At 40.9% G+C, this 25,632-nt stretch overlaps 1 protein-coding gene across 1 annotated transcript; it reads left to right on the forward strand.

Annotated features, from left to right (window-relative positions):
• The first annotated feature begins 3,368 nt into the window (after nt 1-3,368).
• Nucleotides 3,369-24,952, forward strand: HTATSF1 (HIV-1 Tat specific factor 1). Its single transcript, XM_043974520.1, has 10 exons — nt 3,369-3,516; nt 3,826-4,011; nt 8,268-8,460; nt 9,179-9,226; nt 10,612-10,766; nt 12,527-12,690; nt 13,725-13,824; nt 21,175-21,264; nt 22,935-23,072; nt 24,380-24,952. The coding sequence occupies exons 1-10, from the start codon at nt 3,505-3,507 to the stop codon at nt 24,602-24,604; spliced, it is 1,311 nt and encodes a 436-aa protein (XP_043830455.1). The 5' UTR covers nt 3,369-3,504; the 3' UTR covers nt 24,605-24,952.
• The last annotated feature ends 680 nt before the right edge of the window (nt 24,953-25,632 follow it).

Consider the following 25,632-nt stretch of genomic DNA (forward strand, 5'->3'; position numbering starts at 1 on the left):
AAAAATGTCATGAGTCTTGCTCTCGAAATTATAGAAGAAAGTTAGCATAGGAAGTAATATTCACATGTAAGTAATTCCAGGAACACATTTCATCAGGACTTTAGAATACAAAGCTTTACAAAAGGAGACCATTCCTGATTAATGTTTTCAGAAGATTACTTTGCTTTAAAAACTACTCCACAGAGTAATTGTTGTTGCTGCTTTAGCTCCACCAGAAGGACTCAATCTCAAAGGTACTTTTGAGGAGCCATGTTTTTAGTGGAATTTTCTTCCCCAGATGGCTCTTCCTGTTGACTTAAGTTTTACCAAGTTAACTTGTCTTTTTTTTTTAATTGATAAAGTATTTTATTTTTTTTTCCGTTACATGTAAAGATAGTTCTCAACTTTTGTTTATACAAGCTTTACAATTTCAGATTTTTCTCCCTCCCTCCCCTCCCTCCCCCCTCCCCCCTCCCCCCTCCCCTAGACAGCAGGTAATCTGATATAGGTTATATATATATATATACACATAATAACATTAAACATATTTCTGCATTAGTCATAAGAGAAAAAAACAGAGCAAGGATGAAAAACCTCAAAATAGAAAAAAACAACAGCATCAAAAACAAAAGAAATAGTATGGTTCATTCAGCATCTATACTCCGCAGTTCTTTTTTTTTTTCTTGGATTTGGAGATCTTCTTCCATCACATAACTTGTCTTTCTTTATGAGGTGCTGTTCATGTATGGGATTATCTTTCAGGTGTGTGGCTTAAGTAGCTTTATCTCCAAGGGGAAAAGAATAGCAGCTAGCTACTAATTTTGCTCATCTCCTTTGTGTAGGGCTGGAGTTGCATCAAAAGGGCCCCTAAGAGGGAGTAAGTGTTCAAGGGAAGGCGAGAAGAAGCAGAGGAACTAGCAAAGAAACTCTTTTTTTTCCTTGGATAGTTATGAATGACGAACTCCTTTATTTTGCTATTGTAAAGACAAAGAACATCCCTTAAAAATTTTTTTTTAAGTTTTTTAAGAAGCCTGGCCCCAAAGAAGAGATAAAAGACATCTCCTACCATTTATATGCAGAAATGGGAGTTGACCAGTGTGAAAATATTGCCTAAGATGCCTGGGGTTTTTTCTATCAGTTTTTCTGCTTTATTTTTTCTTCTTTTCTTCTTTAAAAAATGTTTTTTTGTTATAAGGGATGGGGGTGGTGTAGGAAAAGATTTTACAGGGGGAATTCGAGATGTAAAAAAACCCAAGAGATATCAATAAAGATCTATTTTAAAATAAAGAAGCTTCTTCTGCAAGCAAAAATGCTATTCAAAAGGAACAGGGCTACATGGGGGTGAGAATATAAGTAATCATTTTTCTCATTTAGGAAGAATTTTTTTTTTTGGTTTGAAAAGTATAGGGATGGGAAGGAAATAATATGGAGGGGGTGTCTCTAAATGAGAGACATAGAAAACTTTGACTTTACAGTAAACTCTCAAGTCAACCATGGTAAACTAGTGACACAACGGTATGGATAATTCTTTGTCTTTGAAATGATCTATGTATGGGCTTGTAGTCTTTTACAGGGAATTCAGAGTTCTCATTTTTAGCTTGCTTTGCCCAATACTAAAAGTAGTTTGCAGTTCTTAACTTAGGACAACTTAACACAGACTAAGGAATTCAAATTGGCATTCAAAATTGGCCACAAAGGAGCCACAACTGATGAACCGTGCTTGTTATCAGGAGCTGACTATAATTGACGAGAACAATAAAAAAATTTCCCATATCTTTTCAAGGCTAAGTGGGATTTCATATCTGTATCCAGATCTCTTAATTAGTGAAGTCAGCGGCAGGATGGAAGGGATGTTATGAATTGGTGCATATCCCCTTCCTTTTGCCCATAGTGGCACAAGGATATCCCAGAACAGAATGAGAAAACTCATTCCAGGGCCCTATTTGCCCAGTGGCCTACACTGGGAAAAGGGCATAACTGGCTTGCCTGCACTGAAGGTTCTGCCCAGTGGACCAACATTATAGCTCCTTAAACAAAATTATGCCTGTGTGACTATGACACACATGAACACAAACATCACAAAACCTTTCCATTGCCTCTAGGATAAAATTCGAATTCCCCAGACTGATATGTAAAGACCTCCATTGTCTTGCTCCCACTAACTTTTTTTTTGGGGGGGGAGGGCAGGGCAATGAGGGTCAAGTGGCTTGCCCAGGGTCACACAGCTAGTGTCAAGTGTCTGAGGCCACATTTGAACTCAGGTCCTCCTGAATCCAGGGCTGGTGCTTTATCCATTGTACCACCTAGCTGCCCCATCTCACTAACTTCTTTTTTTTCCCCTCACTAACTTCTATAGCTATATTTCCCATCACCCCCTTTTCCTGTTCCAACTTGGCCAGCTAGGTGCTCCTGGTAGATGACTGCCTATCTCCTTCGACCCTGACTGCATACATGGTCCCCTAGTATCTGAGATACACTTACTCCCTTACTTCTTCTACCTCTTAGGAGCTCAAGTTTAGAAAAGATGGCTTGGGTCACCCCCCCCCCCAGCCCTAGAGCAGGCCTTTCCTGATCCTGTGCCCTCTACTAGTTGGTGATTAATGTTCGTTCTTCCTTTATTTTTGGGGGGGGGGGAGGGGGACAATGAGGGTTAAGTGACTTGCCCAGGGTCACATAGCTAGTAAGTGGCAAGTATCTGAGGTAAACTTTGAACTCAGGCCCTCCTGAATCCAAGACCGGTTCTTTATCCACTGCACCACCCAGCTGCCCCCTTGTCCTTCCTTTTGAAGCTACTTCGAGTATATCTAATGAACTGGCTAAATCCCTTCAGAAGACACCCTCCTCGAGGGCAGAGACTGTGCCAGGGGCCAGCACCGCGCCTGGCACATAGTAGGTGCCTAAAAAGGTCTGGCTCGACCACAGCAGAATGGGAACAAATGTGGGGTGTGGCTGTGTTGTGGCCCCTCTCTCCCGACGCCTTCCAGGACTGAAAACCCAGTCTCGCAGTAGCCCCGGGCTTCTCTTATCACGCGCTCATAAAGGCGCGCTCTGCATGGCGTCCGGAGTTGGGCCCAGCCGAACCCCTGAACGTTAACTGAGGCACTCCCGCCAAGTCCCGCGCCCTCAGCACTCGCCCCCCCCAGCCCCTCAGCACTCGCCCCCCTAGCCCGGCAGGAGCCCAAGCCGCTCGGAGCCCAAACCGGAAAGCAAATCCATCCGAACCGCCCGCCCTTGACAGGACGACCCGCCCTTGGCAGACGAACCAATGGGCGCTCTTGACGTCACGAGGAGGGCGGGCCAACGCGAAGGCGTCCTCCGAACGGCCACGCCATTGGCGCGGGCGGCATTCGCTCACGGTGGGGGGCTGTGGTACCTAGTTGGAAGGTGGCGCTCGGGACGTCTGGACAGTGGAGTTGAAGGGAGCGCCCGCACGCCCCCCTCTCCTCCTGGCTGCAGCGCTCCTGCGCCCATCTACCCCCGTTTGCCCAGGTCGGGAGGATCCCCGGGCACCAGACAGCTGGATTCATGCCCTTCCAGGTAGGCCAGCCTGCGCGGCGAAAGGAGCGAGCCTCCTGTCAGGACAGGGATGGGAATAGGGGGCCGGGAAAGCGGGACTTCCCCAGAGTTCCAGTCAGGAGCCAGGCCGGGGCGGGGCTGGAGGGGCCAGACACCCCCACCCCCACCCTCGTGGGAGGCGGCAGGTGGCGGGGACTGGACTGGACGGAGGGAGGGAGCTGAGGCGGCCGGTGCCGCCTCCTCCCCTCCCATCTCACCTGCTCCTTTCTCTGTCCCACCTACTCCCCTACTTTACCTCGGTCTTCCCTTCTCGGCCGCCCCTCCTCGGAGCGGGGAGACATGAGCAGCGGCAGCGGGTGCGACGACAACGCTCAGTTCGACGAACAGCTGCGGCTCCAGCAACTCTATGGGGAGTGCTCCGGGGTACCCGAGGGCAACGAGCCCTACACTTACGTGGACCAAACCGATGGCACTGCTTACGAGTGGGACCGGGACAAGAAGGCTTGGTTCCCCAAGGTACGCGTGCTGGGGTGCCTGGGCTGGGCATGAGGGGCTAGGGACAGGGGAGGGAGGGGGTATGGGGGGGGGGCCTGGCCTTGGGACCCCATGTGAGTCTATGGCCACTGCTGTTTGACTTGATCTTCTGCGGCTCTTCCAAAGTTGCTGGTCACCTTCAGTAATCGAACTTTCCAGGCTTGGCGTCAATTTGCTCTGTTGCGAGTTCATTCATTCATTCATACATTCATTCATTGAATTGTATTTCTTCCAGGGCTTTTGACTTATCTTCCCCCCCAAAAAAAAAAAACACCCCAAAACAAAAAAAACCTAAGGCGGAGTCAAGAAACAGCTAGATAGTGACCAAGCCCAGGGAAGGACCTTCCTTGGCAGCTCCGGGGATCAGGTTTTCAACTTGGACTTTATATGAGATACAAATTTTTTAATTGGCTGGACAAAGCAACGGCCTTGGATTAGGATAAAACCTATAGTTACTATGATAATAGTTGGCTTGGTGGACAACTCTACTTACAATTTAAGAACCATCCTCAGGGGCAGCTAGGTGGCACAGTGGATAAAATACCAGCCCTGGAATCAGGAGGACCTGAGTTCAAATTCGGCCTCAAACCACTTGATGTATACGAGCTGTGTGACCCTGGGCAAGTCACTTAACCCTCATGGCCCCACAAAAACAAAAAAAACACACCAAACTGTCCTCCTCGGATTGGACTTTTTGAATGTGCTTTCATTTTGTCCTTGGGCATGAATATTTGAGCTATATAACTTGGAGAGTGTGTTTACAAGACTCAGATGATGAGTTTTTCCAATTATATGTGTGAATCTTTTCCAAGCAGGATTGGATTTGAATACTTTGTATTTCTTAGCTATTCTGCCAAAAACGAGAGAAATACTGTTACCTCCAACTTGAGAAAGAAGACACCAAAAATAGTGTATTCCTTCATATGAGTGAGTTAGTACATTTATTAAGCACCTACTATGTGCTAGGGTCTCTAAGAACTGGGGATACAGAAAGTGGCAAAAGACAGTCTCTGGAGATATAGAAAGGCAAAAGGGAGGCAGCTAGGTGGTGAAGTGGATAAAGCACCAGCCCTAAATTCAGGAGGACCTGAGTTCAAATTTGACCTCAGACACTTGGCATTTACTAGTTGTGTGACCCTGGGCAAGTCACTTAACCCTCATTGCCCTGCCCTTCCCCCCATACACACACTAAAAAAAGAAAAGAGGAAAAAGACCTCAGTCCCCTTAAGGAGTTCACAGTCTAATGGGAGACACAACAAGCAAACAAGTATGAACAAACGAGCTATATACGGGATAAATAGGAAATAATTGAGAGGGAAGACACCACAATTAAGAGGAGTTGAAAATTAAATCTTTAAAAGTATGAGTCCTTGGAAGGGGAAGGGGGCCAGAATGAGAACTTGAAACTGAAAATAAAATAAAATTGAATGGGAAAAAATTTTAATAACTATGGAATGGATCAAATATTTGGAAGGCACATAGGAATTATGTTCATACACATAAAACATCTTTACAGAAATAAAGATAGACTTTAATTGGAGAGAGAATAATTGTTCATTATTAGACCACATTAATATGGTCTAATAGTATGATTAGACTATGTAATATATGAAAGTACTACATAAATTAATTTACGTATCTAGTAGCATTACAATTAAACTACCAATAGGTTACTTTGTTTTTTGGGGTTTTTTTTGCAGGGCAATGAGGGTTAAGTGACTTGCCCAGGGTCACACAGCTAGTGTCAAGTGTCTGAGGCCAGATTTGAACTCAGGTCCTCTTGAATCCAGGGCTGGTGCTTTATCCACTGCACTACCTAGCTGCCCCACAATGGGTTACTTTGTAAAGCTGGGGGGTGGGAGGGGTGGAATTCATCTAAAGGAGCAAAAGATCAAGAATCTCAAGGGAAATACAAGGCCTTAACATACATAGCAGCAATTATCAAAACTACTTGGTACTGGTTAAAACAAAGTTGGGGCAGCAAGATGGCGCAGTGGATAGAGCACCAGCCCTGGATTCAGGAGTACCTGAGTTCAAATGTGGCCTCAGACACTTAACACTTACTAGCTGTGTGACCTTGGGCAAGTCACTTAATCCCAATTGCCTCACCAAAACAAAGAAAAGTTGATAAGTGGACCACATTAGGTACATGAGATCTAGAAACAAAAAGAAAAGAACATCAATGAAAAATTTAATGAAAATAAGAGATCAGAAGGAGGTTCATAGGCAAAAGACAAAGTGGTTTGAAATAACTGCTGATTTGAGTGTATACTTAATAAAAAGCAAGCTGTACAGAATGAGATTGACAGTTTCACATACCATACTTTGTAAAGGATGCATGTAAAATATTTGTAAATTGTTTAAAATGCCATTTTTGACAATGAAAATGTGTGTACTGATTTTTCTCAAGTTCAGAATAAAAAAATTAAAATCATGCATACACACAAAAAATTAAAATACAAGTTCTGTATAGATGGAAAAAAGGGTTCCAAGAGCATACTGCCTGGCTTGTGAACTCCATTTTAGGTATTTGAGTTTTAACATGTATATAGATTGTCTCAGTCTTAGTAAAGTGTTACACTATTAAAGTTTATTAATAGCTGCTGCTCCTCTTTTCTTTCTCCTTTTTCTCCTTCTTTGTCTTCTTTTTTCCTTCTTCCTCTTCTCCTTTGTTTTCTCCTTTTCCTCATTCTTTTATTAAAGCTTATTAATAGCTATTAAAGTCTTTGGAAAGCCAAACACTTTATTAAGACTTTAGGGACACCTTGTATGTATTTAAACTTGTTTGAACCTTAGTAACCTGTTCTGTTTGTAGTCAATTTCTATCTTTATCATGCTAGTTCACTCGTTCACTTTTTTTCCAGCTATATTTTTTGAGTACTTTTCTCAGTAGTCTGAACTTTGATTGACTTCTTCATCATATAAAAAAAAGACCTCTCCATAAACTTTGAGCTTCTAATTCTTTCCTCATTCCTGATATTGATTGGACTAAAAATTGGATTGGTATGAAGATAGCACTACAGTTTTTCCTTTGTGCAGTGATACTTTACCTGCAGGATACCTGTAGATAGCTATAAGCTGCTACTGTTACCCTTATTTTAGTTTGAAACACATGGACAAAGTGACATTTTTTATAATAATGAGGCAAAACTAGAATTTAGTTTGAATCAGTATCTTATACACTAAACTAGGATACCATTCTAAGTCTCTGTATGTACTTAAAATTATCAGGGCAGCTGGGGCAGCTAGATGGTGCAGTGGATAGAGCACTGGCCCTAGAGTCAGGAGTACCTGAGTTCAAATCCAGCCTCAGACACTTAACACTTACTAGCTGTGTGACCCTGGGCAAGTCACTTAACCCCCATTGCCTCACTAAAAAAAAAAAAAAAATTATCAGGGCAGCTAGGTGGTGCAGTGAATAGAGCACCAGCTCTGGATTCAGGAGGACCTGAGTTCAAATCCAGCCTTAGACACTTAACACTTACTAGCTGTGTGACCCTGGGCAAGTCACTTAAAGCCAATTGCCTCACCCCCCCCAAAAAAAATTATTATATAGTTAATAAATATGTGTGTTGAACATGTACACATCACATATGTGTATGTATATAAAAATTACTAAATTGTTTATATATGTATTAAATATATTATGCATACCATGTATGTGTGTATATACATTATTAAATAGTTAATAAATGTGTGTTAAATATACATTATACATACTACATATGTGTGTTTAAATTATTCGTTAATAAATGTGTATTAAATATATATTATATGTACATGTGTATATAAAACAGTATATATATACATATCATACACACATGTGAGTATGAGAAAAACCTGATCGATGTTGTGGCTAAAACTTGCTGAGCTGCCAGTTTAACGTGTGTCAGCCATTGCTCTTGTAGTACCAGGTTTCTGATGAAAAAACAGTTGAGTAAAATGGATTCATATCCACTCACAAAAGTGAATATGAAACAAAGTGGAAAAGGTGCCAAGAGAATTCCAAAGTACCCTGATGTTCTAGTTCAAAATTTGTTCTGGCATCCTGATTGCCCTCGCATCATCTGTTATTAACACATGCTTTCCATATGTTCAAGTGGTCTGGCGTTTGTACACTTCACTGCTATAACATTACATTGTTAGCAGAAGCCCATCTACATTCCCCTAATTTATTATACTATGATTTAGGGAATAACTAAGTGAGGATGTGTTTACATATTTGAATTTCCTTTTAGGTAACTGAAGATTTCCTTGCTACATATCAAGCCAATTATGGGTTCCCTGCTGATAGTCCCTCTTCTTCTGATACCAAAAAAGAGAATAAGCCTGATGAAAAGGAAAAAACTGAAAAAAAACTGACTGAGAAAAAAGACACACAGAATATTGAAAAGAAACAGCAGAAAGGAGAAAAAAGGAAGCCTGAACCAGGTAACTGGTATCTATCTTACAAAATGTGATATCTCAAAAAAAGAACAAAAAACAAAAAAAGGGGGGCAGCTAGGTGGCGCAGTGGATAGAGCACCGGCCCTGGAGTCAGGAGTACCTGAGTTCAAATCCGGCCTCAGACACTTAACACTTACTAGCTGTGTGGCCCTGGGCAAGTCACTTAACCCCAATTGCCTCACTAAAACAAAACAAAACAAAACAAAACAAAAAAATGTGATATCTCCACACACAAAAAAAATGTGTTTGACCCTAAATCTCCAGAGAATAGTGATAGCTTTTAGGGAAATAGTGGTAGGAGGTCTTTTTTAATTCGTTTTTAGAATTTTGTAGAATCAAAATAAGCCAACTTACTTTTTCAAATTAGTGCCTTGAAAATAAATAAATTGCACAGCTCAAAATCACTTTGAAAAGGAAGGTAAGGATTCAAATTGTTTTGCATGGTAAGTGGAGGCTAAGGGAGATAGCCCAGGGCAGCCAGGAAAGTTGTCCCTCCCCCAGGCCCTGAGTGTCTCCTTCCCTCTCCCCAGCAGGTTACCTCATCACTCTGGGCCAGTCTCCTCATCTATAAAATAAAGGGGACAAGTGGACTCAGTGACCTGGAACCTTGTGGCTCTCAGTCTGGGATTTCAGGAGTTCAGAGAAACCACCACCCTAACAAGTTTCTGTGCTCTGAGACTCATAAATTTCATTTTATTTTCAGGATGGTTTCAAGTTGAGGAGGACAGAAATACAAATGTGTATGTTAGTGGTAAGTACCTTCTAAAAGAGCATCTTCCATTACATTCTGATAGAAAGTCTTTGGTTTTTAACATAATTTTGGTTTTCTTACAGTGTACATTTTATGTTGAAACATGCTTGTATTTGGAAACCCATCTGCACTAAGAAACGCGTATTTACTGTTAAATTTGGTCATAGGAAACATTCAACGTAAAATTCACAGTGGGCAGCTTTTATTGCCATCCTATTTGGGATCTCAAGCAAAGTTAATCCTGCAAACTCAGTGGTGCTACATATATGAAGAGCTGGTAGGGGGTGGAGTAGAGTGGTGCACTTGGAGCCTAGAAAGCCTGGTTTGGGAGTTCCACCTTGGACACTGACTGCACTCAGACCAGTTATTTGTCTTCTTTGGGCCTCCGTCTTTTCGTCTATAAAGTGGGGGGGGGAGAGGGAGGCTGTTACAGATGTTCTCTAAGGTCCCTTCCAGCTCTAGATGCAACGATACATGATAAGTAGTTGAAAAGTACGTCTATGTGTATTTACATCAATAACATGGGCCTTCCTAAGAAAATCCTATGTGACTGGGATTCAGCATACATTGGGACATTCTAAATTTTGAGCAGCTAAATTCTACATATATTGGTCTAATTTTGTGTTTTATATATATATATATATATATGTTGCAAAATGTAGTTAACATGAAAATCACAGCTTCTATAACTTGTGAGTCATTAGCTTTTTACTTTCCTTAACTATGGAAGAGATTTTTAAAAAAAACAGTAAATGAAAGTATGTGTCATTGTGTAAGGATATGTAAGGAATCCAGAATACCTACAAACATTGAATTTTGTTTTAATTATTTTTTGCTAATTTGATGAATAAGGGTGGTCCTTTAATTTTGGTTTGAGGGGCAGCTAGGTGTCGCAGTGGATAAAGCACAGGCCCTGGATTCAGGAGGATCAGAATTCAAATTTGGCCTCAGACATTTGACACTGGGCAAGTCACTTAACCCTCATTGCCCCACAAAAAAAATTTTGTTTTTAAATACTCCCCTCTTAGTATAACTTATATTGAATTGCTTGAGTTCTTAAGGGGGTGGGTGGGGAGGGAGGGAGGAAGAGAATTTGGAACACAAAGTTTTAAAAATCGATGTGAAAATTTCTTTATACATGTAACTTGGGGAAAATTCTAAATAAACAAATAAATAAATGAATAAATTTAATTTTGGTTTGAATTTTTTCTTTTAATGTCATCAAGTGAATGTGCCTCATGAATATTCTTAAAGATTCAGATGGTACAGTATCAGTTCATGGGCATTTCTGATTGGCAGAATACCTGGATGAACCAACTTTTGTGAGAACTACAGCTATACTCTACTTTCTGAAACACATTGCAGCATCTTTGTTAACTTTGCAGGCTTACCTCCAGACATTACAAAGGATGAATTTGTGCAGCTTATGTCTAAATTTGGCATTATCATGAAAGATCCCCAAACAGAAGAATATAAAGTCAAGCTTTACAAAGATAAACAAGGAAATCTGAAAGGAGATGGGCTTTGCTGTTATTTGAAGGTTGGTTCCATAGATAAGATGGAGATCTTAGAATCTTAACAGGTGACTTAAGACTAAGCTTTGATGGATGATGGATGATGGATGATGGATGATGTCCACCACCTAGAAATATTGTGAGTGAGGTGTGAGGGAAGCTGAAATTTCAGCTTGCACGTGTGTACCACATTTAGTAGAGTTTATTTGTGACCTTGCCAGTGAGTATATCTTATCCAGCTAGGCTAGCAAGGAGTTTGTACCTTCCACATTTACTGCTCTGAATTTTTTTTAAACTGAAGAAGTGTGTGGTTAATAAAAATTGAGAGTTGACTAACAGCAGCATGGATCTCCCAGGGGAAACAATGACAGAATCAGCAAACATTCATAAAACACCTGCCATGTAAGCAGCATTGGGTTAGGACCTCCTGGAGAAGATGGGAGAAATAGAAGACAAAAATCAATGTCCTTGAGGAACTCTGTGGTCCAACAGCAGTGGTGACTTAATGAGATGTAGCAACTTGAAAGTAACTGCAGACTGCCATCCAAAAGAACAAAATAATGTGCCAGCCCTCACTTCCCCAGATGGGTGTGCATGTAGAATGGGGTAAGGAGCATCTATCTGAGTGAGGCTGGGGTTGAACAGTCAGGGAAGAACTACTGTGTGGTGGGGGGCTTTTGAGCTATGTCGTGAATGTGATGGATTTGGAAATTAGCCCCCAAATATTAAAGGTATTATGTAATCAAATACAAGGAAATGTATAGGCATTTTACAAGCTGATTCGAGAATTGTTCACCTCTTTTACCAGTGTATGTATAAATACTCGTTGAGATTAGTTTGGACCAGATGGCATTTTTTTTTTAATTAAGTGAGGCAATTTGGGGTTAAGTGACTTGCCCAGGGTCACACAGCTAGTAAGTGTCAAGGGTCTGAGGCCGGATTTGAACTCAGGTCCTCCTGAATCCAGGGCCAGTGCTCTATCCACTGCGCCACCTAGCTGCCCCCAGATGCATTTTAAAGGGAGGAATGGAGCCTCTAAGAAACTTGATTTGCAGATGATGGAGTACTTAGGAAATTGCTCCATTGGCAGCTTAAGAGGTGGAGAGTCATCAGGAAGTAGAGCCTAGGTGAGAGGGATTCAAGTATGGGAGCATCATCTTTTATTATTTATTTGTTTATTTACTTATTTAGTTTGGAGCATTGTCTTTCAGACAAAGTGTTGCTGAGTCCTTCTTGCCCATTTCATTCCTTGTCTCTGCTGGGTCTACTTTCAAAGTTTTGAGCAGTTCTCTAACAGCACTCTCCATTTGTGTAGGAACCAACACCATAAAACTTATTGCACATAAAAACACATTGCAATTTGCAGCTGATCAGACAGCCAGCTGACATAGGAATTGGAAGACAAAAGGTATTACCCATCCCTTGGATCATCTGGGCCTTCAGATGTAAGAATCATAACGATTTTAAAGCAATAAGGGATGTTAGAGGTAATCTAGTCCATCTAACCACCCTCATTTTACAAATGAGAAAATGGAGACCACAAGAAGGGAAATTAAGGCCATACACTAACTAGTCCGTGTCAGAGCCAGGATTAGAAACCAAGTTTCTTGACACACAACTCAGTGTTTTTTCCACAACACCAAATTAGTTGCTTATTTTCCATTATTACACCACATTACATTATTGGTGTATATTCCTGGGACGGGCATCTTTCCTGGAAATCATCTTTATGATTTCTCTAGTTTCAGAATAGAACATAACAAGGTTTTATTTTACCTTCAAATAGAGAGAATCTGTTGATCTAGCATTAAAGCTTCTAGATGATGATGTCATCCGAGGCTGTAGACTGCACGTCGAAAAGGCAACATTTCAGCTCAAGGGTGAATATGATGCCACTAAGAAGAAGAAGAAATGCAAAGACTACAAGAAAAAGCTGTCTCTGCAACAGAAGTTGGTGTTGACTTCTTTTCTGTAGGCGTTGTTTGGGGGCTCTGTTTCACATCAAGTATTGTAGCTAAAACATGCTAACAACTTTTGGCAATAGGAATTGCATTGCTTTATTCCTCCAGACTTCTGTGTCTGATTTCATATAAATGCCATCTGCACAATGGCATTCTTTCCTAGAGAACTAGAGATGACCAAGAATCTCACAGGGAGTGATAACTACAGGGAGATCTGAGGTTGTTTTTTCCCCTCCAGTGTAAGAAATGTATTCTATTTATTTGCAATATAAATAATAAGAGATTTTTTAAGTACTGTGCATACCATTAGTTCTTTTATATTCTTTAACCTAAGAAATTCTTTATTAGAGTAATTAGATGCTAATTAAAATCTAACTACTAAAATTTAAATAGAGAATCATTAGGAAACTGAAACTTTAGAAAAATGTAGTTATTTTTAGAAAGTAGCCAAAATAATATGTTTGTGTTGATTGGAGGGACTCTAAAATTATAGTGAGGTTGGTGAATTTGCACTTAAGGCACAGAAAATCAAGGATGGGCACAGTTTTCAGTTATAAGCCCCGTGACTTCTTAGTGTGTCACGTGAGTGAAGTGTATGAATGTGACCCAGAGAGCTCATTTTGTATTGTGTGTTCTTAAAACCAGAAGAGACTTCAAAGACAGTTACTGGTATGATTAAGCCCTCTTTTACCAATGACATTGGCATTTTAAAATAAATACTAACTTTATAAAATGGGAGTGGCTCTGCGAGAAAAAACCAAACAAAAAAAAAGGGGGCAGCCCTGGGCTACTGTCAGGATCTGGGTTTCTGGGACCTACAGCACTTGGTTATTTCCAAATGGTCTCTGATGATGGTAACTGAAAAAAAATAGGGATTTGTGTTTGCATTGAAGGCAAGGAATTATTTGTCAGTATTGATTGCCTAGTGAGGGAGAATATTAATAAATAAGATTTTTCTCCAAAAAATATTTGCAAAAATGAAAAGAGAGCCACGCTATCTTATTGTTGCCTCATTTCTATTAGACAGCTAGACTGGCGCCCTGAGAAGAACATTGGCACGACTCGAATGCGACATGAGCGGGTTGTCATTATCAAGAACATGTTCCATCCTAAGGACTTTGAGGTGAGACATTTCGATCCTTCCTAGCAGGAGACTTTGCTATCATGATGATGACTGTTCTCTTTGTATTGTATTTTAAGGTTTGCAGAGGTCCCAGCGTGCCATGTACCTGCTTAAATGATGCTCAACAGCCTGGGAGATGGGCCATGGGGAGCATCACACTTTCTTTGAGGATCCCAAAGTCAGCTTCTCTCCAACTGACCAATTTCACATGTATAAGGAGTAGAGACAGAAAAATTAAAATGACAGAGCCATGAAATTAATCCAGGTTTCCTTTTGTTTAGGCTGGAACTAAAAGCCTCAAATGGCTAATTGGGAAAAGCAATGAAAAACAGCCATGTAAAGATTTACAGATGGAAGGCAATAAATGACTTGGGGTTTGGACAGAGGTGGATTAGTGAAGTATTAGGACCTGTTACTTAGTGAGGTGCTATTTTCAAAGAAACCCAAAATTCACAGCTATGAAGAGGACTTTGTGGTAGTTAATGCCCAGGGAGACAGATATTCTAGGATCACAGCATATAAAACTATAGAAGGGACTTTAGCAGCCATCACACTTTGGACAAGTCACTTTACCAATCTGGGCTGGGGAGCTAACTCCCTAGTATCGCAGATTGGTAAAAATGACTTGCCCAAAGTCATGCAGCTAGAAAGTAGTAAAACCAGGATTTAAACCCAAGTCTTCTGGCTCCAAACCTGATGGTTTTTTTCTACCACACTACACTGATCCCCAGAAAGCAGAGAAACCAGGAGAGATGGAATAGACATTAATTCACAGTTCAATCCTTCAATTTAACTTGGTCTAGAACCCAGGTCTCTTAAGTGGAGGAATCTCCACCATTTCTCCTCTCTGAGGTGCGGAGATGATGTCTGCCCTTTCTGATTAGGTCCCCCACCCAAATGCCCACAGCAGGGGGGATAGGCCCCAGAGTCCCTTCATTTGTCTTTAGCACTTTTCCCAGCTTTGTGATCTCAGGTGAGTCACTCCGCCTTCTTGGGCCTCACTTTCCTCTCATGTAGAATGAAGAGGCCGGATTCATTGGCCTCTAGGTCCCTTCCAGCTCAGAAATCTTGGCTCCTGTGACCTCTGGCTTTCTAGGTACTCACTCTCCTGTGTTTATGGCAGAGTTCAGAGAATAGCCAAGTGCCTTCTGACTTACTCAGAAGCTGCCATACCTGTTTTCATTCCCCTCCCTGCATTTCATTATGCCAGTATACAGGTTGGTTTGCACATTTGAAAATGGACTTCAGAGGGTTAGAACACATTTTGAGGTTGTATTCCTCTGTTACAAGTGCTCAATATAGGAGCCTGTTTTGCCTTCGATCACTTTGGGAGAAAGGTTGAGTTTCCTAAAGGATAGAGATTATTAGCACTGGTCATTCTTAGTTTAAAGCTGATCTCAATTACCAGACAAGGTGGGGGTTTGCAAAAGTAACAAGTGTCTCCCCTCCCCTTTGGGGTTCATTTATATTTATATAAATATATATAAAATAAAATTGTAACAAGTCTGACTCTCAGACTTTCCCCACTGGAAGGGACCTCAGTCCAACTAGTTAGTGTCACCTAGGCCTGAAAGGTACAGCCCAGATCAGTGATCCTCCAGCTTCTGCTTGCAAACCTCCAGGAAGGCAGTGCATGCCCCCTTCCTGAAGGAGCCCCATCCACTCTGGGACAGTGTGTGTGTGTGTGTGTGTGTCCAGACAGCTGAAGGGTGTTAGAAGTAATGAGCTTAAAAATACCTTTTAACATCAGGGCAAATGACAAATGTTAATTTTTCTTTGACATGAGAGGACCTTCTATATATAATTTCTAGCCTTATTAAAAATACACAGGCTGACAGAGCTCTAAGAAAAGATTAAAGCTGAGGTCCAACGGTGGGTGTATTTCAGCCTGACTCTTAAGTACATCCAACTGGACCTTTTTTAAGGGGTAGCAGCTTCCGTTTCCATGTCCTCATCAGGAAAAAAGAAATACCACCATATCCCAGAGGGGAAAACATGACCTGGAAAACCAATAATAAGTAGCTAGAGACGGCTTTCTGAAATTTTAATAGCTATGAAGCTTTTTACTGCAGGGCTTTGGAGCAGTCCCCACATCTTCATTCAGATCTGATTTTAGTCTCAAGCTGCTTGAAATCTAATGACTCTTTCTGCTCAGAACTTTGTTGTTGTTGTTTTAAGCAGCATTTTCAATATTTCATTTCATAGAGAAACAGGAATTTGCCAAATATCCATTTTCAGATAAGGGAGATTTGTTACCATAATTTCTTCTTAATCTTCTTGTTACTGATAAAGCAAACTGACACCACTAAGTGAAAAGTCTTTGCAGATGAATTTGATTTCCTTTTTGACAGTGACTAACCTGAGAGGTCAGGAGTATGCTGTAGCTATAGGTTAGCAAAGCACTTGATAAAGTATCTAGTGTTATTCTTCAGAAAATGCCAGAGAAGTGGGCTAGATCATAGTACAAGTGGATAGATTCACAACTGACTCAGCAGCCAGCCCCCGTAGTCAGTGTTGGGTTAATGTCAGCCTAGAAGCAAGTCTCTAGGAGGGTGTCCCAAAGATCTGAAGTCAGAGGACCTGGGTTCAAATCCTGCCTCTGCCATTTACTAACTGTGTGGCCTTGAGCAAGTCGCTTCCCCTTTCTGGGGATGTTTCTTCCTCTGTAGATTGAGGGGATTGGACTTGATGGTCTCTGATGTCCCTTCCAGCTCTAGATGTAGGCTCTTGTGATCTTGTGGAGGAGACACAGCTAGATAGCAGTTTGTCTGAAAAAGATCTAAGGGTCTGAGTGTACTGCAAGTCCAGTATGAGTCAACAATGTGATATGGCATCCAAAAAAGCAAAAGCAGTCATGGGCTGCATAGAGGAAGGCATCATCACTTCCAAAAACAAGGAGGTGAGAGTTCCTCTGTCTTCTTTCCTAATCAGACCACATCTGGAGTATTGGATTCATTTTGGGGTACCACATTTTAAGAATATCAGTAGGGGCAGCTAGGTGGCTCAGTGGATAAAGCACCAGCTCTGGATTCAGAAGGACCTGAGTTCAAATGCAGCCTCAGACACTTGACACTTACTAGCTGTGTGACTCTGGGCTAGTCACTTAACCCTCTTTGTCCTGCAAAAAAAAAAAAGAAGAAGAAGAAGAATATCAGTAAGCTGAAATATGTTGAGAGGAGAGTAACCAGGATGGTGAAGGGCCTTGAGTTCATACTGTTCAGGAGCAGGTGAAGGAAATGGGGTTGTTCCTTCAAGGAGAAGCAACGTGGAGTCAAAGTGGCCAGGGCAGTAGACTTGGGATTTGAACCCCACTGCAAACACTCATTGGTGATATGACAAGTCATGAAACCTTTTTGGGGCTCTGTCCTCATCTATAAAATGAAGGGCTTGTACTTGATAACTCTAAGTCCGTTCCAGTTCTAAATCCATGAGGCTATGATCCTCTTTTACCTGGAGGAGATGAGAGCTATCTTCGAGTGTCACATAGGAAAGGGCTAGTCTTGTTTGGGTGCCATGGGCAAAGAGGCCATTGGAGTCTGGATGTCAGGAAGAACTTCCTATCAATGAGCACTGTCCCAGAGTGGATGGGGCTCCTTCAGGAAGGGGGCATGCACTGCCTTCCTGGAGGTTTGCAAGCAGAAGCTGGAGGATCACTGATCTGGGCATACCTTTCAGGCCTAGGTGACACTAACTAGTTGGACTGAGGTCCCTTCCAGTGGGGAAAGTCTGAGAGTCAGACTTGTTACACAATTCAAAGCATTAGATTTCAAATTGTTTTTGAAAATATTTTTTAGAAAAATATTCCTTTGGGAAGTTGAATAGAGGAATCAAGAATAGCATAGTTTGTTCAAAGTACAAGGATATTACTGATATTTAGAAATAATAGATTGGACAGGGGCTAAGGTGGCCTTTGTGGCTAAGTATGCATAAATGCCGCCCCTTCCCAAGTAATGGAGCTCTTAGAATTCAGAAAAGCTACAGGCCTGTTGGTAATTGCTGAAAAGCTGTCATTTTGTTCGAGTGGGCAGAGATTTACATTTCAGCTCTTAAAATCCATTTTCATTACTGCTTAATAAGTGTGTTTATTTTGCTTTTAGAGGAGAGAGGCCTTCAGGAGGGAAAGGCCACTTTGTGTGGCTTTGCCACTTACCTCACAAGTAAACCTGTCAAATTTGGCAGAGGGAAAAATGAACTGAAATCTCTCCCAGACAGCAGAAGCCCATTTAAAGAGAACATAGCTAGACCCACAGTATGAGAAACTTGTAGAGCTAACACCTTCATTTTGTTAGCAGTTAAAATAGAAATTGGTGTACTTACTTGTATTCATCAGTTCTTGTGAGCTGAGTCTTGTTACAGAAAGATTTGTTAATGAAGGTCGTGGGTGGGGTTAGGCCCAGGGATGGGTGGTGGGAAAGGCTTCCCCAGTAAGACCAGTTGGTTTCAGGGGGCCCCTTCCAATGCTGAGATTCTGTGAGCCCAGGACAAGAAACTTGAGTGGAAACTGTGTTTGTGTCTTCTTAACATTGTTTGCAGTTCCTACACAAGTAGCTCCAGAACTTTCATTATGTTTGTGATGCTTCAAGGATTTGCAATTTTGTCAGTGAGTAAGTACTCTGTCTGCCTACTCAGATTGGAGCCTTGGTAGACTGTCCCTTGTGTTAATAGAACTCCCACTCTTCACCACCACCACATGCCACCCTCCACCTCCCCAGTAGGAAAAAAAACATCGACAAAAAGAGATGGTGGCGCTTAGTTAGGCTGGTCCTTGGGCACCACGCAGGCAATCAACCTTGAGTTATTCTTCCAAGATGTTCTCATCAGTCTTTAAGAAGCCTTCCCACTTTCTCCAAGAAGATGTTTGACATTCAATCAGAACTTTTATTGAACTGTTCTTCTATTACCTCTTTTTTTTGAGGCTCAGAATATGTTGTTTCTTTCTATATTGGATTGTGAGCTCCTGGAGGACAGACACTGTCTTGCTTTTTCTGTTTGTATTCCCACCATTCAGCCCAGTGCTTTGCACATGACCAACACTTAAGAAATGCTTTTTCATCAGTTCATTTATTTGTAGTTTAATACAGCTAGTTCCTATTCTTTTCAATGTGATAGAGTTCTAAGATGAAACCTCATGATGTGACGGGAAGTTTAAGAACTGAATTTCCTTTACTTACTGCATGGTCCATCAGGCTTTTGGTAAATTCTATTAAAAAAAAGAATCTACCCCAAATGGGTGTTTATGTATTTAAAAAAAGGCAGTCATCAATAGAATCCTACATGTGTAGAAGGAAAGCATGCTGATAGAGTAGCAGTGTGAGGCTTCATGTGATGCTGGTGATGCTGGTGACACTAGGCACACACAGATATAGTCTTGTAGTTGCCACCCAAAGCTGTGGTCACAAAGGTTAAATGGCCTCTTCTCTTCACCCATGGAATGATAGAAGGTGACTGCACTGGGAGTATTTTGAAGCCTGGGTTACCACTAACTAGCTGCATTATGGGCATTTCATTTCTCTCTGAACCGTAGTTTCCTCATCTGCCAAATGAGAGGCTTGAAGAAGCCAGCCTTAGATCTTCTTGCATTTGTCCCTTCCAACTCTGTACTTTGATGTTCATCATAGGTCCTAAAAATGCATGGAGATCATATGAGTGTTATTTTCGTAGTTTGGGTACTTGTTTCATCAATGCCAAATTATAACCTCTCTCCAGGCCTTCTCATTCTCTGTCATTCTTGTTCATGTTGAAATGAACAAACACGCCTCAACAGTTCTCCCCAGCCCACTGGTGGACTTATTCTTTTGATATCTTTGGAGGTACTGATGTGCATCACACACTGTTGTCTCATCCTTCCTCATGACCAACTCATCCTTTTTTCTGGCCATATATATATATATATACTTCTTTTTTTTTTTTAGTGAGGCAATTGGGGTTAAGTGACTTGCCCAGGGTCACACAGCTAGCAAGTGTTAAGTGTCTGAGGCCGGATTTGAACTCAGGTACTCCTGACTCCAGGGCCGGTGCTCTATCCACTGCACCATCTAGTTGCCCCCATATATATATACCTTCTAATGCTGCCTATGCTACTTCTCACATCAGAGTCACTGTTGGGAACATGCCAGGCTACTTATGTCCATTATACAACCATCATTGCCCTTCGAATTCTTTATCATCCTCATCTATCTGGGACCATGAAGTTCTGGGAATCTCAGCCAAATAGCAACATCACAAGGAATGTTCATGTTAAGTAGGGCTTTTATTTTTTTTTAAATAAACATTTTTATTTAAAGTTTTGAGTTCCAAATTCTATCCTTCCTTCCCTCCCTTTCCTCTCCCCCCCAAGGCAGTAAGCAATCAGATATCAGTTATACATGTGCAATTATGTAAAATATTAGCATATTAGTTATTTTATACAAGAAAACTCAAAAGGAAAAAGAAAGTGAAAAATAGCGAGTTTCAGCCTGTGTTCAATCAATATCAGTTCTTTCTTTGAAGGTGGATAGCATGCTTCATCATTAGTCCTTTAGAATTGTCTTGGATCATTGTATTCTTGAGAATAGGTAAGTCATTCACAGTTCTTCATCGAACATTGTTGCTGTCACTGTGCACAACGTTCTCCTGGTTCTGCTCACTTCACTATACATCAATTTATATAAGTCTTTCCAGGCCTTGTAGGAGGGCTTTTGCAGAAATGTTGTGTAGGTTCTCAAATAGAACCCAGCTTGGTCACTTACTTCTCAGTTCTGGGCCCAGCTCATTATACATGTACAGGATATGCTTATCAATAGGCTAATTTTACAGATGGCACATCCAAATGCATTTTAAAAGCTGGGCACATTGTGTTCCTCTTTGTTTTTCGTGAATATGAATGGTTTGACCATTTTCTTTTAATATTACTGTGGGTTTTGCTGAGCCTGTCATGTTTCAGACCTTAGTATATTTAGTATGGTATGATTTGTCTATAGGAATATTTGGAAAGTATTTCTACTGATATCTTTTATGGTAATGACAAACACGTCTCCTTGTCTGCTACCTCTCATGATGTTAATATTTAGTGGGTCTTTGAGCAAGGTTTTATCTGTAGTTGTTATTCTTGTGTTGCCTTCTTTAATTTTGACGTGTGAGAGACTTTGAAGAGAATTGTAAAGGCTACATTTTGCTCTCTCTGTACATATAACGCTTTCCAAAACCATTAAGCCATAAACAGGTTTAATTATAAATATAAAAACCACTTTACAAAAGCAGAGTATGCCTGTAGTAGCATTCTAGCTTAATTTCCTTTTTAAAGAAAGGAAATGGGTTTGAAAGATTTCTATTTGAGACAGAAATGTGTTTAATCATGTGCAATCTTTGCAGGAGGATCCATTAGTGCTAAATGAGATCAGAGAAGACCTCCGAACAGAATGTGCAAAGTTTGGGCAAGTAAAGAAAGTCCTTCTCTTTGATGTAAGTGCATGACCCAATTGGACAAAAATTACTCGCAAATAATCAGTCTTCCAGCTAACAGGCCTTAATGTGCACCTGGAGTTTGGAATCCCTTTCTACCTAATAAGCCTCCTTATCTAGTCATAAAGAGGCTTAGTGGAGAGAAGAGGTCTGTCCCCACAGCCAGGAAGGCCTTTGCTCAGTTCCCTCCCCTACCAGGTCCTAGCTATGGGACCCTGGGAAAAATGCTTCATTTCTCAGTGCTCCAGGCAACTCAGAGACCATATGTTGCCCCAAAAGTCCCAACTTGTATTGACAGAGGGAGTCTCCTCATCTGGGAGCTCCTTAAACCAGGGAAGTCACAGGTCCAGCCACCTCCCCTATTTAGTCATAAGTATGTGTCCTATAGGGCAGCTAGCTGGCGCTTCATTGCATAGAGTCAGGAAGACTCATCTCTCTGAGTTCAAATACAGCCTCAGACACTTACTGGCTGTGTGCCCCATGGCAAGTCACTTTGCCCCTTTTGCCTCACTTTCTTCACCTGTAAAATGAGCTGGAAAAGGAAATGGCAAACCACTCCACTATCTTTGCCAAGAAAACCCCAAATGGGGTCACAAAGAGGCAGACACGGCTGAAACAACTGTACAGCAACAAAAATGTGTCCTATGAGGAACCAGAAGAGGCTTATCAATGTATACCAGCATTCTATACAAGGCCATCTGGTGCTTGTCAAGAAAGAAGCATTTATAAGCAAGTTTTATACGCCTAAATAATTTTCCTTCTACATAAGGGCTAGACCTCTGACCAGGTTCAGGAAAGGACAGGAAAAACTTGGTCTGTGGTAACCCACCCCTCCCATCTCCTTCTTTGCATATTTCCCCCTTGACCTTGCATTTTGACAATAGAAGATGGTTTCCCTCTGTACTTCCCACCCACATGCTTTGAAATACCTACCCTTGTTTTTAACAGCTTTTCCTATCACAATATGTTTATTTCTCATTAGGGAAGCTAGAAGGTGAAATGTGAGGAGTGAGCAATTATTTGGGAGAGAGGACACCTAGTCATCCCCCACCCCTTTGCCAGCTCCCCTCCTCATGCATGTGACTTCCCATCTCCCAAGATGCTCCAGAACAACTGTAGCAGTTCCCGCCTTGATTTGGAGATAAGCCCCAACCTGAAATGGAAATGTAAAACCTACCTTTCAGTCACAAATCACTCTCCTTTCTCTGCTTCCCATCTTTTGCCAACACTCACATAAACCATCTCCCTTAAAAGAGCCCCTTCCCCCCCCATGCTGAGCATTGAGAAATTGCTAAAGTGTGTGTGTGTGTGTGTGTGTGTGTTGGGGGGTGGACTTCTAGGTGATCTAGGGTGCAGGTAACTTTTGCCACTGGTTGTTGTGCAATTCTTGGTTAGTCACTGCCCTTTAGCAAATACTTTGGGAAAATCTCAAAAACAAAGTGGATGGGGCAGACCCAGCACCCAGGATGGACCCTTATAATACTCCTTAGATCCCCATTTTATAGACCAAATATCAGGGAAGAAAGCCAGGAACTGCATCAGTAAATGCAGCAAACATCGTTGGTCCTCAGTGTATATAAAGGGCTCAAGAGGTTTTGGCTCCCCAGGCTAGATTAGTTGGGGGAGGGGGTCAGTGCATGTTAATTATGCCTCTTTTTGTCTCTTTACAGAGACACCCAGATGGTGTGGTCTCTGTGTCCTATAAGGAACCAGAAGAAGCTGATGTCTGTATACAAGCCCTCAATGGGAGGTGGTTTGGTGGTCGTCAGTTAAACGCAGAAGCTTGGGATGGTGTGACAGATTATCAGGTGAGAATAGCTTTTCAGTCTCCCTTTTCCTTCTGCCTATCTTCTCCCCATGCCTGCTATTCAGGTAGGTCAGAACTTGGTTTGACATAAGGATGCTGATGGTAGCAGACCTTCACACTTAGACTTTAGGTTCTATTTAATCAGTTTGATGTAACAAGTCGTTTTCATAAATATTTTCTACTTGTGACATTGTGGGAGGGATTATGAGGTATGAGGGATATGAATCACAGTCTTCCATCATGAAAAATCAAAATGAAGAAGTAGAAACTAAATCTTGAGTCTTGCTTGGAGCAGACAGATGGTAGGTGGTAAAAGTAGTAGCAATGCAGAATCAGAGAGTTCTCTTTCCATTTGGGGTTCGAAGTTGTTTGCTTGTTTGTTTTTCTATCTGTGATCTCAATTTCAGTTGAAGTAGATGGCGTGCCCACCAGCCATTTAAGGAAACTTAAACTCTGTCAGATTTTAGATACCAAATATCAGGTATCTGAGTTAAGATTAGATTTTTCTCAGATTATGAATTTTTTAAAAAAAATAATAAACATTTAAATTTTTTTTTAAATAATAAACATTTTTATGTTTTGAGTTTCAAATTTTATCCCTCCTTCTTTCCCCTTCCCCTTCCCCTTCCCCGAGGCAGTAAGCAATCAGATATAGGTTATACATGTGCAATTATGTAAAACATTACCATAGTAGTCATTTTGTATGAGAAAACTTGAATGAAAGAAAAGGTCTGTGTTCAATCAATATCAGTTCTTTCTCTGGGGGAGAATGGGATGTTTCATCATTAGTCATTTGGGATTGTCTTGGATCATTGTATTTCTGAGAATAGTTAAATCCTTCACAGTTCTTCAACTCAGATTATGAATTTGATCATTGTAATATTGTTACCTATTATTATTTATGCACTTCTCCTGTGTTTATCAGAATACTAAACCCTATACAAATTTCATCCATTATAGAAAAAATCTAATAAAGCCAACTCCCTTCTCCCCCCCCCCACCCCCCGTTTTTCAATCTCCTATATTTTTTCCAGATTTTGGTCGTATCTTTTTTTATTACATTAGCATGTCTCATTTTGCTACAGCCAACTTCTGTGGTATGATTAAAATAAACTACCCCGTGGCATTCTGTAGTCATCCTAGCTTTGGAGAAGTTAGTTATTCGAGCTATTTCTGATGGTTCCTATTACTATCAAGTTATTTAAGGTCACTGTCGTACTTTGTAGTAAGTTTGGAGGGATCACGTGGAAAGTCGGCATTTGTTTTGGCTGGAAGTATCCTTGAATGACATTTTCTATTGATGCACAGGTGGAGGAGACATCAAGAGAGAGAGAAGAAAGACTGAAATGCTGGGAGTCTTTTCTAGAGCATCCTAAGGTCCAGAAAGAATCCCATTCATCAGATCCCAGTTCTGCTTCAGGGAGCATGGTCCTGGCAACAGGGAAACAGTCCCCACCAAAAGGGCAGACAGAAGCTGAAGTGAGTGATAGAAAAAACTTTGAAGACAATGAGAACCAGCCTTGGAGGCAGTGATAATGAAGATCCAGTGTACCTTTAACTCCTTACGTGTATCTGTATGTTGAAGTTTGTTGGATTTCTCTTTCAAGTTTCAGGGCCATTACTAGTGGTGTTATTAAATCAAATGTCTTCAACTTAGCAGTTTTGAGATTTTTATTCAAGTCAGTACCTCATAAGGAATCCCCAAAATATTTGTTAATTGTTATTAATTGACTGTGTCAGGGTGCAAGTGAACTTGACTAAATCTATTTTTCTGTCAAATCTTTGCATATATACCGCTCTTTGACTTTGATGTTGATGATCTTAGGAAAATTAAAAATTCATTTTAGAATATTGAAATTGGCATAAGACTTGAGTTTTTAAATACATAAGACTATTAAAGTATTTTTCTGGAAAAAGTTTGTCTTTTCTAAGGACTAAAGTTATTTAGGATCTGTTCTTGTCATATAATTTTCTTCTCCCCCCAAAAATAAAAGAACATAAAATTTGATTGAACCTACAGTGTAGAGGAAAATATTCAAGAATTATCATAGTCTGGGTAATTTTTTAAAATTGAATTTTTGCCACTGTTTGCATTAAATTTGATTTTGACTTCTGCAATATGCACAAGATTCCCTCTAAGGGTCAGAGCTTTCATTACAAATAGGAAGTATCCAGTGGGAGATTAATACACCCTTTGGTTTGTCCTTCAGATCTAGTTCTCTGTAACTAACTGCAGTGCCTAGTAAAGACCAGTAGGGTCTTGGTAAATGTCCACTCAATCTTTCAAAAGAGATCATCACATTTTTATTCTTATAGGCTGGTAATATGAAATCAAAGCTGCTTCTTCAAGTGCTTCCTTCACCCCAATCAGAGTAGCAATAAGAATATCATTATGGGGCTTTTGAGAAAGTGGAAAAGAATTCAGATTTATGAAGCCAGTTTTCATTTTAAGGGAATTTTTTTTGGTAATGTCTGGAATTTTAATAAAGCCTCGATGATTTTGGCAGATGAAGAATCTTTTAAAGACCATATCCTTGGGGCAGCTAGGTGGTGCAGTGGAT

Source organism: Dromiciops gliroides, chromosome X (genome assembly GCF_019393635.1).
Source record: "Dromiciops gliroides isolate mDroGli1 chromosome X, mDroGli1.pri, whole genome shotgun sequence".
NCBI lineage: Eukaryota > Metazoa > Chordata > Mammalia > Microbiotheria > Microbiotheriidae > Dromiciops > Dromiciops gliroides.

What these genes read in the sequence shown, in the direction of transcription:
- HTATSF1 (XM_043974520.1), top strand. An exon ending in AGAAAGTCCTTCTCTTTGAT is followed by an intron (nt 21,265 to 22,934) that starts GTAAGTGCATGA and finishes GTCTCTTTACAG; the next exon opens with AGACACCCAGATGGTGTGGT. An exon ending in ATGGTGTGACAGATTATCAG is followed by an intron (nt 23,073 to 24,379) that starts GTGAGAATAGCT and finishes ATTGATGCACAG; the next exon opens with GTGGAGGAGACATCAAGAGA.